Source organism: Oncorhynchus mykiss, chromosome 8 (genome assembly GCF_013265735.2).
Source record: "Oncorhynchus mykiss isolate Arlee chromosome 8, USDA_OmykA_1.1, whole genome shotgun sequence".
NCBI lineage: Eukaryota > Metazoa > Chordata > Actinopteri > Salmoniformes > Salmonidae > Oncorhynchus > Oncorhynchus mykiss.
The window spans coordinates 81,710,280-81,724,953 of NC_048572.1; the positions used below are offsets into that span (position 1 = coordinate 81,710,280).

The window sequence follows — 14,674 nt, forward strand, 5'->3', positions numbered from 1 at the left end:
CCATCTAGATCTAGGTCTCTCCCCACTCTCTCTCATTCTCTCTCTCTCTCGTTCCTATGTCCTGCTAAATCTTGTGCGAATTCTCTCTCTTTCTCTCTCTCTCTCTCTCTCTCTCTCTCTTTCTGTTTTACAGGAATAAGCGAAATGGGAGCTCTGCAGAGGGAGGCAGGAGGAGAATACAACGCTTTGTCTGGATGGAGAGAGAGAGGTTGGAGAGGAAGAAGGCTCCATTGAAAGACAGGCCAGTCTCCCCCTGTGCCCCTCTCTCCCTCCATTGTTTGTCTGCTAGACGTCAGCAAACAGGCAGGAATTCGGAGAGAGAAAGGGAGAGAGAAAGGGAGAGAGAGAGAGAGAGAGAGAAAGGGAGAGAGAGAGAGAGAGAGAGAGAGAGAGAGAGACAGAGAGAGAGAGAGAGCTAGAGAGAGAGAGAGAGAGAGAGAGAAAGGAAGAAAGGGAGAGAGAGAGAGAGAGAGAGAGACTTGAGACCTTTGTTTTCCATTCCTCTCTCCACATCTCGGTGAAAGTGCAGGGAGAGGAAAAACCGGGGGATGATGGACAGGGTTACACTGACCTCGTTAGAGACAGCCCCCCCCCCCCCCCCCCCCCCCCCCCCACCTTCTAATCAAGGACTGATTTAGACCTGGGACACCAGGTGGGTGCAATTAACTATCAGGTAGAACAGAAAACCTTTAAGTACCCGGGACCTCCAGACTCGAATTTGAATACCCCTGTCCTATCATACACAGGAAATGACATCATTCTGGGACAATACATGATGTGGTAAAGAGTGACGGTGTACATTGTTGTACATCTGAGGTGTAGGTGGAGAGAGGGAGAGAGGGAGGAATGGGCCGGGCCGTGGAGAGAGAGAGAGGGGTGTGGTTGGCTATAAACCCTGGGACAGTAGGGTTCTGTTGTTGTCCTCTGTCCTGGCACCCTGCATCACTCTGTCCTATCTCTCCATCCTTCTCCATCGCTACATAGTGGGACTCCTCCATCTGCAACATCCCTTTAGGAACCCAAAGAGTCAGGAACCATGCTCACCATTTTGGCGCTAGCATCGGTCATACTGCTTGGAATAGGTAAATGTTTTATTTGATTTGTCTTTACATATCCTTAATCTCAGCCCTAACCCTAATTATTTTCACAATTATAAGGCCACTGTAATGTGAAGTGTAACTGCGCTCAATTTCTTTGATTTATGGTTAAAAAAATAGAAGTTACTTCTAGTATGTTAATTCTATGACTAAACCTTCTAATTTGATTTGTGAATTGTGCTGCCAGACCTTTATCAACATCTGGGTTAAAGGTCAAAGAGCACATAGGGTCAGTTACACAATTTGAATAAATAACAGATATGATGAATGATCTCCTATGCTTTACACAGGCTTGGTATTTCATTATCAGCTTTACGTTGAATTAATCCCGTCGGTCGCTGACTCTGGGTGACTCTGGGTGACTCTGGGTGACTCTGGGTGGTTGATATTGGTAGATATTAATTAAAGGGAAGGCAAGTAAAGGGAACCTGTCAGATGATTGGTTGGTCTTGTAATACATTGTTATGCGGATGTTATATTGTTGTGACGGAATTCCATAAGGCTCACAAAGTTAGAGTGAGGGTATCAATATTGGGACTCACTCTGAGACAGTGTGTTGACAGCATTTTTACACTTGAGCAGAGATCCTTTTTCTTCCCCCTGATTTTTACAGCTTTGTCAAAATCTTTATTAAAAACGTCAAGTCTTATTCCATTGACATGTTCTCTGCTGGCTGACATTAGTTATTCAAGGACGCTGGAGTTGTGATCTGCTGAGAGTTTCAGCCTGTGAACATTTTTAATGTACAATTTTTATATATCCACTACCGTTCAAAAGTTTGGGGTCACTTAGAAATGTCCTTGTTTTTGAAACAAATACACATTTTTTGTCCATTAAAACAACATCAAATTGATCAGAAATACAGTAGACATTGTTAATGTTGTAAATGACTATTGTAGCTGGAAACGGCAGATTTTTAATGAAATATCTACATAGGCGTACAGAGGCCCATTATCAGCAACCATCACTCCTGTGTTCCAATGGCACACTGTGTTAGCTAATCCGAGTTTTTCGTTAAAACATTTTTTTTGATAATTAGAAAACACTTTTGCAATTATGTTAGCACAGCTGAAAACTGTTGTCCTGATTAAATAAGCAATAAAACGGGGCTTCTTTAGATTAGTTGAGTATCTGGAGCATCAGCAATTGTGGGTTTGATTACAGGCTCAGAATGGCCAGAAACAAATAACTTTCTTCTGAAACTCATCAGTCTGTTCTTGTTCTGAGAAATGAAGACTATTCCATGCCAAGAAACTGAAGATCTTGTACAACGCTGTGTACAACTCCCTTCACAGAACAGCGCAAACTGGCCCTAACCAGAATAGAAAGAGGAGTGGGAGGCCCCGGTGCACAACTGAGCAAGAGGACAAGTACATTACAGTGTCTAGTTTGAGAAACAGACACCTCACAAGTCCTCAACTGGCAGCTTCATTAAATAGTACCCGCAAAACACCAGTCTCAACGTCAACAGTGAAGAGGCGACTCCGTGATGCTGGCCTTACAGGCAGAGTTGCAAAGAAAAAGCCGTATCTGAGACTGGTCAATAAAAATAAAAGATTAAAATGCGCAAAAGAACACAGACACTGAACAGAAGAACTCTGCCTGTAAGGCCAGCATCCCGGAGTCGCCTCTTCACTGTTGATGTTGAGACTGGTGTTTTGCGGGTACTATTTAATGAAGCTGCCAGTTGAGGACTTCTGTTTCTCAAACTAGACACTCTAATGTACTCCCACTTCTCTTTTTTAATGATCACTTAGCCTTTTAAAATGATAAACTTGGATTAGCTAACACAATGTGCCATTGGAACACAGAAGTGATGGTTGCTGATAATGGGCCTCTGTACGCGCATGTAGATATTCCATTAAAAATCAACAGTTTCCAGCTACAGTAGTCATTTACAACATTAACAATGTCTACACTGTATTTCTGATCAATTTGATGTTGTTTTAACGGACAGAAAATGTGCTTTTCTTTCAAAAACAAGGACATTTCTAAGTGACCCAAAACTTTTGAACGGTAGTGTATATTGTATAGTGTCTGACATGATTTGTGTGCGAATCAGTATCTTGAATCAAAAGAAATTCCTAATACCCCACAATACTAGGGATAATAATTGATGATAGCAATGTTTGTAAATGTCATTACATTGGTGGTGGTTAAGGTACTGTGGCATGTATTGCATTTACTATATTAGTTTTATATAGATTTTTATTGCAAATACAGAATTTACATTCATATTTCAAGGACACAACATAGAAAAATAACCTATGGATATTTATATTCTGTGGATAGTTTTTGTTATGCTGTGCTTTTTAGTTAGTATCAATCAACTCCAATCCTTGTTGCCTGCCATCATAACTCATGTTCATAGGGCATTGTGCCCTTGGATAAACATTGTGTCCTTGGATAAACAGTGGTTGTGTGTGTATGGATTTTGAAGTGTTTATAAATGGTTTTGAAACCGAAGAAAAAGGTTGAAAATAACATGTCTATTCCACTAGGTCTACTTGTCTTTTCAAAGTAAATTAAATGCTCCATCCACACCACACTAGTTTTGAAGGTTGTGTTGGTTTATTGACGTGAATACAAGGGGTTTGGAACGATAGACTCGACAATAGTCTGGAAGGATAGTCTTGAAAAAAAAAAACACCTTGCAACTCAAAAACATTCTCTACTCCACTCAATCCCGTTGTCTCTGTCTTATTACCCAGGGACAAAGTTGTGGCATGTGCAGCTAAGATTTTTCTGATTTAATTAACCCTGCGTGCCCCAGTCCTCTTTATCCTCTTGTCTGTTTGTATAGTATTGTCCTTTTATATCCCCAGAAAAATAGTTTTGAACCGTGCAGTGCTGATCTTTCGTGTTTTATATTTTTTTATTGAAAGCGCCATGAAAGTGAACAATGGTGAAACACACATAGATAGGATGCTACAATGGTGAAACACACATAGATAGGATGCTACAATGGTGAAACACACATAGATAGGATGCTACAATGGTGAAACACACATAGATAGAATGCTACAATGGTGAAACACACACACATAGATAGCATGCTACAATGGTGAAACATACACACATAGATAGAATGCTACAATGGTGAAACACACACATAGATAGAATGCTACAATGGTGAAACACACACACATAGATAGCATGCTACAATGGTGAAACATACACACATAGATAGAATGCTACAATGGTGAAACATACACACATAGATAGAATGCTACAATGGTGAAACATACACACGTAGATAGAATGCTACAATGGTGAAACATACACACATAGATAGAATGCTACAATGGTGAAACACACACACATAGATAGAATGCTACAATGGTGAAACACACATAGATAGCATGCTACAATGGTGAAACATACACACATAGATAGCATGCTACAATGGTGAAACATACACACATAGATAGAATGTTACAATAGTGAAACATATACACATAGATGGAATGCCACAATGGTGAAAGATAACACATAGATAGAATGTTACAATGGTGAAACACACACACATAGATGGAATGCCACAATGGTGAAACATACACACATAGATAGAATGTTACAATGGTGAAACATACACACATAGATGCAATGCCACAATGGTGAAACACACATAGATAGAATGCTACAATGGTGAAACATACACACATAGATGGAATGGTGATGGGGTAAAAAAGGAAGTGTGAAAAGAGGTTATCATGAACCACAAGTGTGTTCATCGTTCTCATTTAACCCCGTCTTTAACCCCTATAGTGCCCCAACAGTCGGAGGCCATCGTCATCTACACGGGCTGGGAGCGTCATGCCCTGGTGGGGTCAGACATCCGTCTGTCATGTTCATTCTTCTCCTGGCGCTGGACTTCCGATGACGTCACCTTCTCCTGGAGCTACCGGGCCGACGGAGCCAGGGACAGCATCTTTGTATATAACCACCTCTTCTTTATCAATCCATCCTCTATCACTCCATTATCCTCCTCTATCACTCCATTCTCTACCACTCCATTATCCTCCTCTATCCTTCTCTATCACTCCATTGTCCTCCTCTATCACTCCATTCTCTACCACTCCATTATCCTCCTCTATCCTTCTCTATCTCTCCATTATCCTCCTCTATCCTCCTCTATCACTCCATCCTCTATCACTCCATTATCCTCCTCTATCCTTCTCTATCACTCCATCCTCTAATCACTCCATTATCCTCCTCTATCCTTCTCTATCACTCCATTCTCTATCACTCCATTATCCTATATCCTCCTCTATCACCCCATTCTCTATTACTCCATTATCCTCCTCTATTATTCTCTATCACTCCATCCTCTATCACTCCATTATCCTCCTCTATCACTCCATCCTCTATCACTCCATTATCCTCCTATATCCTTCTCTATCACTCCATCCTTTATCACTCCATTCTCTATCACTCCAATATCCTCCTTTATCATTCTCTATCACTCCATTCTCTATCACTCCATTAACCTCCTCTATCTTTCTCTATCACTCCATTATCCTTCTCTATCCTTCTCTATCACTCCATCCTCTATCACTCCATTATCCTCCTTTATCTTTCTCTATCACTCAGTCCTCATCTCCTTCTCATTGTACTCATCTCCTCATCTCACCCTGACTAGAGCCCTGGTCAAAAGTAGTACACTAAATAGGGAATAGGGTGCTATTTAGGATGCAGACTTCCACTCGGTTCTCATCTCCTCCTCATTCCCGTCCTCTCACCTGGTGCTAGCTCTTTCATTTCAGTCTCTCTCACCTAATCTGACTGTTTCCATCGTATTATGTCTCTCTCCTCGTTGTGACTTGCCCTCCATGGCTCCCAATCTCCCCCTTCTATCCCCCGTCTCTCTCCCTCTCCTACTCTCATTATCTATCTCCTTCTCTCCTCCGCTTTCATCTACCTCTTGCCTCCCTCTGAAATGATATCACTTCCTTCCTTCTTACTCCTCTCCAAAAACAGTTAATGAACTTTACTTTACAAGCCTTTTCTTTTAACACATTTCATCTCACACTGCTGTATGGGCTGGTCTAAAATGGCACCTTAGTATTCCCTAATTGTATCCTTTACCAATACAAAAGTAGTTCACTACATAGGGAATAGGGTGCCATTTTTGATTCAACTTAAGCCTAGATGTAAAACCACACAAGAAAGAAACTGAATGTCTTCCCGGTTCCAGGTCTTCCACTACACTGGTGGATCCCCCTATGTGGACAACAAGGGACCGTTCAGAGACAGGCTGGAGTTTGTGGGGAACCCTGGTCGCCGGGACGGATCCATCCTACTCAAGAACCTGGACTACGGAGACAACGGCACCTTCACCTGTGATGCCAAGAACCCGCCTGACATAGTGGGACGCGCCTCCAGTGTCAGACTGCTGGTCTTTGAAAAAGGCGAGAGCATAGAATTACTAGCCTGAGGATCAGTCTGTTTGTCACACTCCATGCTTTGGCATGACAAGTAGTGGCAAAAGAGCGGCATAATGGCACAAACAGATCTGGGACCGGGTTCTAGAATTACATAGATACAGTTCCTAGAATAGATACTGGCATCCTAGTAACATGCCTAATAAATCCATCTGCCATCTTGGTCAGGAAAACTTCAATTCTACAAACGGATCAAATTCTATCTAGGTTTATACAGACAGGTCTATTTCATCAACCACTGTAGTGAATTACAATCAGAAGCAGCGCTGTGCCACAATCATCCAGAATCATGATCAGAATTCTAAATCAGACTGCACACATAAGCAAGCCCTTATTTGTGCTAATATGTTGTTTAATGTCAGTGTTTTCTTGTCTTCTTCATATTTCTCTCCATCCCTCCCCCTCTCTTTTCATCCTCATTCCTCTTGCTCTATTTTACAATTTTTTTTTTTTTTTTTTTTTTTCTCCCTCTCGCTTTTTCTCCACCCCCTTCCCTTCACTCTCTCAGTTCCCATCCAGGCCGGAGTGATCACAGGGGCCATCATCGGTGTGGTGCTGGGTCTGTTGGTGCTCGTCGTGGTCATCTACTATCTCATGAGGTTTCTGGTGGCCCGCAGAGTCTTCAACCTCAGTGTCAGGTCAGTGTCCCTATGCCCGGGTCTGGGGCCCAACCTTGAGCTCGTTCTGTATGGCTTAGCTGTCACTAGGTGGTATTTTTCTGAATTGATTGAACAGATAGAGAGAGATAATGAAAGTGCAGAAAGTTAGGGACAGGTTGTGTCAAAGCTAGCCATGTGTGTCAGAGGCTGAGGCATTACCCATAGACCAGCCCTCTGCACAGGAAAGAAGTTGACCTGTATTGACACTTTACAGTCTATCAATGTTGCTGTGTCTCATAACCTAGCTGGAGAAACAGTGCTGTGTTCTTTGCAATAGCTATAAGACAGGCAGTACTATACTGGTACAGGAGCAGTACATCCCGTTGACCACCGGGGGCAGAGGTTCTACATCCTCCTAACTTGGTTCTCTTTGTTTCCTCCAGCAAACATGGAAAGAAAGGGAAGGGTAAAGAGGGATCACAGCAGAGACAGGCAAGTCCTCTCAGCGTCGGCTCACTCACAGTGACTACACAACGTTAGCATCTCACTCACAACGACTACACAACGTTAGCATCTCACTCACAACGACTACACAACATTAGCATCTCACTCACAATGACTACACAACATTAGCATCTCACTCACAATGACTACACAACGTTAGCATCTCACTCACAATGACTACACAACGTTAGCATCTCACTCACAACGACTACACAACGTTAGCATCTCACTCACAATGACTACACAACGACAGTACCTCACTCACAACAACTACACAACGACAGTACCTCACTCACAACAACTACACATCGACAGTACCTCACTCACAACAACTACACAACGACAGTACCTCACTCACAACAACTACACAACGACAGTACCTCACTCACAACAACTACACAACGACAGTACCTCACTCACAACAACTACACATCGACAGTACCTCACTCACAACAACTACACATCGACAGTACCTCACTCACAACAACTACACAACGACAGTACCTCACTCACAACAACAACACATCGACAGTACCTCACTTACAACAACTACACATCAACAGTACCTCACTCACAACAACAACAGCTCACAACTACAGCACAGTACAACACAAGTCATGTCAGAGTACAGCACCTATATAACAGCTCATACTATAACAACATGGTTACACACAGTCCCAGAACCACACAGTACCAGAACCACACAGTCCCAGAACCACACAGTCCCAGAACCACACAGTCCCAGAACCACACAGTACCAGAACCACACAGTCCCAGAACCACACTGTCCCAGAACCACACAGTCCCAGAACCACACAGTACCAGAACCACACAGTACCAGAACCACACAGTACCAGAACCACACAGTCCCAGAACGACACAGTACCAGAACCACACAGTCCCAGAACCACACAGTCCCAGAACCACAAAGTCCCAGAAACACTGGACCTAAAGTACCACCCCTCCCATCTCTTATCCCCCCCCCCCCCCCCCCTTTCATTTTAAACCTCCTCAAAGACAAGACAAACACAATGGGTAAATAGCTTTAAGGCATAATGATAATAACACAGAAGAGCAGCACTGTGAAATGGCTGCAGCACGGTCCTGTTGTACAGTAATTCAATTCCCTGTGAATGGAACTGATTTGCTCTCAGTGGGAGAGAAAGGAGAATACGAGGGAGACCTGCTGATTCCACCTCCTTTGAGCCAAATGTAAATCACTGGCCCATTATTGGCTCACAGTTATCCCAAATTACACAGAGTCACACTGCGGATAAGTGCAGGGCTTGGGGATGGATAGCTCTTAGGCTGCGTCACCAAAATGGCACCCTGTTCCCTATACACTGCACTACTTTTGACCAGAATAGTGCACTATATAGGGAATAGGGTGTCATTTTGGGACATGACCTTAGTATTGGATTAATAAAACACTCATTATTTCTTGTGTGCTTTTGGGATTACCAGCAGTTCCTCCGGGGCGAATTAGGTTTTATTTTGTGGGAAAGATTTCTTGTTAAATAGATGATGATGTATGACATGCTGTTAAACTACAAACACCTAAAGACCTATTATTATTATTATCGATCAATTCAGCTCAATCTAAAAACTGAAATTAACTAAGACGTCTTAACGGAGGTAGTGAAGGGAATAGGTTTGCAAAATTCGGGTAGCTTGGAAAAAAATGTATCCAGGATTTCCTGAAACAGGAATTTTGGGGAAACCTGGACATTTTGGGAAATTTTACCGAATTATACAAACCTGCCAGGGAAAATGTGGCTTGTTGTCACTTTCTTATAGCATTGTTCACAAACATACATATAAAAGAAAGTATGCAGCTAGCGAATATACTGTAGCACTGGGTCATGGGCATGTGGCAGGAGGTCAGCACAGTATCAGGGGTTAGAGGCAGGGTTCTATAGCACTGGGTCATGGGCATGTGGCAGGAGGTCAGCACAGTATCAGGGGTTAGAGGCAGGGTTCTGTAGCACTGGGTCATGGGCATGCGGCTGAAGGTCAGCACAGTATCAGGGGTTAGAGGCAGGGTTCTGTAGCACTGGGTCATGGGCATGTGGCAGGAGGTCAGCACAGTATCAGGGGTTAGAGGCAGGGTTCTGTAGCACTGGGTCATGGGCATGTGGCAGGAGGTCAGCACAGTATCAGGGGTTAGAGGCAGGGTTCTATAGCACTGGGTCATGGGCATGCGGCTGGAGGTCAGCACAGTATCAGGGGTTAGAGGCAGGGTTCTGTAGCACTGGGTCATGGGCATGTGGATGGAGGTCAGCACAGTATCAGGGGTTAGAGGCAGGGTTCTATAGCACTGGGTCATGGGCATGCAGCAGGAGGTCAGCACAGTATCAGGGGTTAGAGGCAGGGTTCTATAGCACTGGGTCATGGGCATGCGGCTGGAGGTCACCACAGTATCAGGGGTTACAGGCAGGGTTCTATAGCACTGGGTCATGGGCATGTGGCAGGAGGTCAGCACAGTATCAGGTGTTAGAGGCAGGGTTCTATAGCACTGGGTCATGGGCATGCGGCTGGAGGTCAGCACAGTATCAGGGGTTAGAGGCAGGGTTCTATAGCACTGGGTCATGGGCATGCGGCTGGAGGTCAGCACAGTATCAGGGGTTAGAGGCAGGGTTCTATAGCACCGGGTCATGGGCATGCGGCTGGAGGTCAGCACAGTATCAGGGGTTAGAGGCAGGGTTCTTTAGCACTGGGTCATGGGCATGCGGCAGGAGGTCAGCACAGTATTAGGGGTTAGAGGCAGGGTTCTATAGCACTGGGTCATGGGCATGCGGCTGGAGGTCAGCACAGTATCAGGGGTTAGAGGCAGGGTTCTATAGCACTGGCTCTGGTACATGTGGCAGGAGGTCAGCACAGTATCAGGGGTTAGAGGCAGGGTTCTATAGCACTGGGTCATGGGCATGTGGCTGGAGGTCAGCACAGTATCAGGGGTTAGAGGCAGGGTTCTATAGCACTGGGTCATGGGCATGCGGCAGGAGGTCAGCACAGTATCAGGGGTTAGAGGCAGGGTTCTATAGCACTGGGTCATGGGCATGCGGCTGGAGGTCAGCACAGTATCAGGGGTTAGAGGCAGGGTTCTGTAGCACTGGGTCATGGGCATGCGGCTGGAGGTCAGCACAGTATCAGGGGTTAGAGGCAGGGTTCTGTAGCACTGGGTCATGGGCATACGGCTGGAGGTCAGCACAGTATCAGGGGTTAGAGGCAGGGTTCTATAGCACTGGGTCATGGGCATGCGGCTGGAGGTCAGCACAGTATCAGGGGTTAGAGGCAGGGTTCTGTAGCACTGGGTCATGGGCATGCGGCTGGAGGTCAGCACAGTATCAGGGGTTAGAGGCAGGGTTCTATAGCACTGGGTCATGGGCATGCGGCAGGAGGTCAGCACAGTATCAGGGGTTAGAGGCAGGGTTCTATAGCACTGGGTCATGGGCATGCGGCTGGAGGTCAGCACAGTATCAGGGGTTAGAAGCAGGGTTCTTTAGCACTGGGTCATGGGCATGCGGCAGGAGGTCAGCACAGTATTAGGGGTTAGAGGCAGGGTTCTATAGCACTGGGTCATGGGCATGCGGCTGGAGGTCAGCACAGTATCAGGGGTTAGAGGCAGGGTTCTATAGCACTGGCTCTGGTACATGTGGCAGGAGGTCAGCACAGTATCAGGGGTTAGAGGCAGGGTTCTATAGCACTGGGTCATGGGCATGTGGCTGGAGGTCAGCACAGTATCAGGGGTTAGAGGCAGGGTTCTGTAGCACTGGGTCATGGGCATGTGGCAGGAGGTCAGCACAGTATCAGGGGTTAGAGGCAGGGTTCTGTAGCACTGGGTCATGGGCATGCGGCTGGAGGTCAGCACAGTATCAGGGGTTAGAGGCAGGGTTCTATAGCACTGGCTCTGGTACATGTGGCAGGAGGTCAGCACAGTATCAGGGGTTAGAGGCAGGGTTCTATAGCACTGGGTCATGGGCATGTGGCTGGAGGTCAGCACAGTATCAGGGGTTAGAGGCAGGGTTCTGTAGCACTGGGTCATGGGCATGTGGCAGGAGGTCAGCACAGTATCAGGGGTTAGAGGCAGGGTTCTGTAGCACTGGGTCATGGGCATGCGGCTGAAGGTCAGCACAGTATCAGGGGTTAGAGGCAGGGTTCTGTAGCACTGGGTCATGGGCATGTGGCAGGAGGTCAGCACAGTATCAGGGGTTAGAGGCAGGGTTCTGTAGCACTGGGTCATGGGCATGTGGCAGGAGGTCAGCACAGTATCAGGGGTTAGAGGCAGGGTTCTATAGCACTGGGTCATGGGCATGCGGCTGGAGGTCAGCACAGTATCAGGGGTTAGAGGCAGGGTTCTGTAGCACTGGGTCATGGGCATGTGGATGGAGGTCAGCACAGTATCAGGGGTTAGAGGCAGGGTTCTATAGCACTGGGTCATGGGCATGCAGCAGGAGGTCAGCACAGTATCAGGTGTTAGAGGCAGGGTTCTATAGCACTGGGTCATGGGCATGCGGCTGGAGGTCAGCACAGTATCAGGGGTTAGAGGCAGGGTTCTATAGCACCGGGTCATGGGCATGCGGCTGGAGGTCAGCACAGTATCAGGGGTTAGAGGCAGGGTTCTTTAGCACTGGGTCATGGGCATGCGGCAGGAGGTCAGCACAGTATTAGGGGTTAGAGGCAGGGTTCTATAGCACTGGGTCATGGGCATGCGGCTGGAGGTCAGCACAGTATCAGGGGTTAGAGGCAGGGTTCTATAGCACTGGCTCTGGTACATGTGGCAGGAGGTCAGCACAGTATCAGGGGTTAGAGGCAGGGTTCTATAGCACTGGGTCATGGGCATGTGGCTGGAGGTCAGCACAGTATCAGGGGTTAGAGGCAGGGTTCTATAGCACTGGGTCATGGGCATGCGGCAGGAGGTCAGCACAGTATCAGGGGTTAGAGGCAGGGTTCTATAGCACTGGGTCATGGGCATGCGGCTGGAGGTCAGCACAGTATCAGGGGTTAGAGGCAGGGTTCTGTAGCACTGGGTCATGGGCATGCGGCTGGAGGTCAGCACAGTATCAGGGGTTAGAGGCAGGGTTCTGTAGCACTGGGTCATGGGCATACGGCTGGAGGTCAGCACAGTATCAGGGGTTAGAGGCAGGGTTCTATAGCACTGGGTCATGGGCATGCGGCTGGAGGTCAGCACAGTATCAGGGGTTAGAGGCAGGGTTCTGTAGCACTGGGTCATGGGCATGCGGCTGGAGGTCAGCACAGTATCAGGGGTTAGAGGCAGGGTTCTATAGCACTGGGTCATGGGCATGCGGCAGGAGGTCAGCACAGTATCAGGGGTTAGAGGCAGGGTTCTATAGCACTGGGTCATGGGCATGCGGCTGGAGGTCAGCACAGTATCAGGGGTTAGAAGCAGGGTTCTATAGCACTGGGTCATGGGCATGCGGCTGGAGGTCAGCACAGTATCAGGGGTTAGAGGCAGGGTTCTATAGCACCGGGTCATGGGCATGCGGCTGGAGGTCAGCACAGTATCAGGGGTTAGAGGCAGGGTTCTTTAGCACTGGGTCATGGGCATGCGGCAGGAGGTCAGCACAGTATTAGGGGTTAGAGGCAGGGTTCTATAGCACTGGGTCATGGGCATGCGGCTGGAGGTCAGCACAGTATCAGGGGTTAGAGGCAGGGTTCTATAGCACTGGCTCTGGTACATGTGGCAGGAGGTCAGCACAGTATCAGGGGTTAGAGGCAGGGTTCTATAGCACTGGGTCATGGGCATGTGGCTGGAGGTCAGCACAGTATCAGGGGTTAGAGGCAGGGTTCTGTAGCACTGGGTCATGGGCATGTGGCAGGAGGTCAGCACAGTATCAGGGGTTAGAGGCAGGGTTCTGTAGCACTGGGTCATGGGCATGTGGCTGGAGGTCAGCACAGTATCAGGGGTTAGAGGCAGGGTTCTATAGCACTGGGTCATGGGCATGCGGCAGGAGGTCAGCACAGTATCAGGGGTTAGAGGCAGGGTTCTATAGCACTGGGTCATGGGCATGTGGCAGGAGGTCAGCACAGTATCAGGGGTTAGAGGCAGGGTTCTATAGCACTGGGTCATGGGCATGCGGCTGGAGGTCAGCACAGTATCAGGGGTTAGAGGCAGGGTTCTGTAGCACTGGGTCATGGGCATGCGGCTGGAGGTCAGCACAGTATCAGGGGTTAGAGGCAGGGTTCTATAGCACTGGGTCATGGGCATGCGGCTGGAGGTCAGCACAGTATCAGGGGTTAGAGGCAGGGTTCTATAGCACTGGGTCATGGGCATGCGGCAGGAGGTCAGCACAGTATCAGGGGTTAGAGGCAGGGTTCAATAGCACTGGGTCATGGGCATGCGGCAGGAGGTCAGCACAGTAACAGGGGTTAGAGGCAGGGTTCTATAGCACTGGGTCATGGGCATGTGGCAGGAGGTCAGCACAGTATCAGGGGTTAGAGGCAGGGTTCTGTAGCACTGGGTCATGGGCATGTGGCTGGTGGTCAGCACAGTATCAGGGGTTAGAGGCAGGGTTCTATAGCACTGGGTCATGGGCATGCGGCTGGAGGTCAGCACAGTATCAGGGGTTAGAGGCAGGGTTCTGTAGCACTGGGTCATGGGCATGCGGCTGAAGGTCAGCACAGTATCAGGGGTTAGAGGCAGGGTTCTATAGCACTGGGTCATGGGCATGCGGCAGGAGGTCAGCACAGTATCAGGGGTTAGAGGCAGGGTTCTATAGCACTGGGTCATGGGCATGCGGCTGGAGGTCAGCACAGTATCAGGGGTTAGAGGCAGGGTTCTATAGCACTGGGTCATGGGCATGCGGCTGGAGGTCAGCACAGTATCAGGGGTTAGAGGCAGGGTTCTATAGCACTGGGTCATGGGCATGCGGCTGGAGGTCAGCACAGTATCAGGGGTTAGAGGCAGGGTTCTATAGCACTGGGTCATGGGCATGCAGCAGGAGGTCAGCACAGTATCAGGGGTTAGAGGCAGGGTTCTATAGCACTGGGTCATGGGCATGCGGCTGGAGGT

The 14,674-nt window shown here is 47.7% G+C and overlaps 1 protein-coding gene across 4 annotated transcripts in view; it reads left to right on the forward strand.

Moving 5' to 3' along the window:
- Window positions 1–887: 887 nt before the first annotated feature.
- Window positions 888–14,674, forward strand: part of mpz (myelin protein zero) — a 32,292-nt gene continuing 18,505 nt past the window's right edge. For 2 of the 4 annotated variants that reach the window (XR_005052971.1, XM_021614027.2), the window contains exons 1-5: window positions 890–1,082; window positions 4,866–5,032; window positions 6,295–6,508; window positions 7,050–7,179; window positions 7,584–7,632. Coding sequence is in view for 3 of the 4 variants with exons in the window: in XM_021614027.2 (XP_021469702.2) it covers window positions 1,037–1,082; window positions 4,866–5,032; window positions 6,295–6,508; window positions 7,050–7,179; window positions 7,584–7,632 (606 nt within the window). In the remaining variant the exon portion in view is untranslated. Of the gene's footprint in view, window positions 1,083–4,865; window positions 5,033–6,294; window positions 6,509–7,049; window positions 7,180–7,583; window positions 7,633–14,674 lie in introns of all 4 variants that reach the window. The other 2 variants (XM_021614028.2, XM_021614029.2) reach the window with 2 other exon arrangements.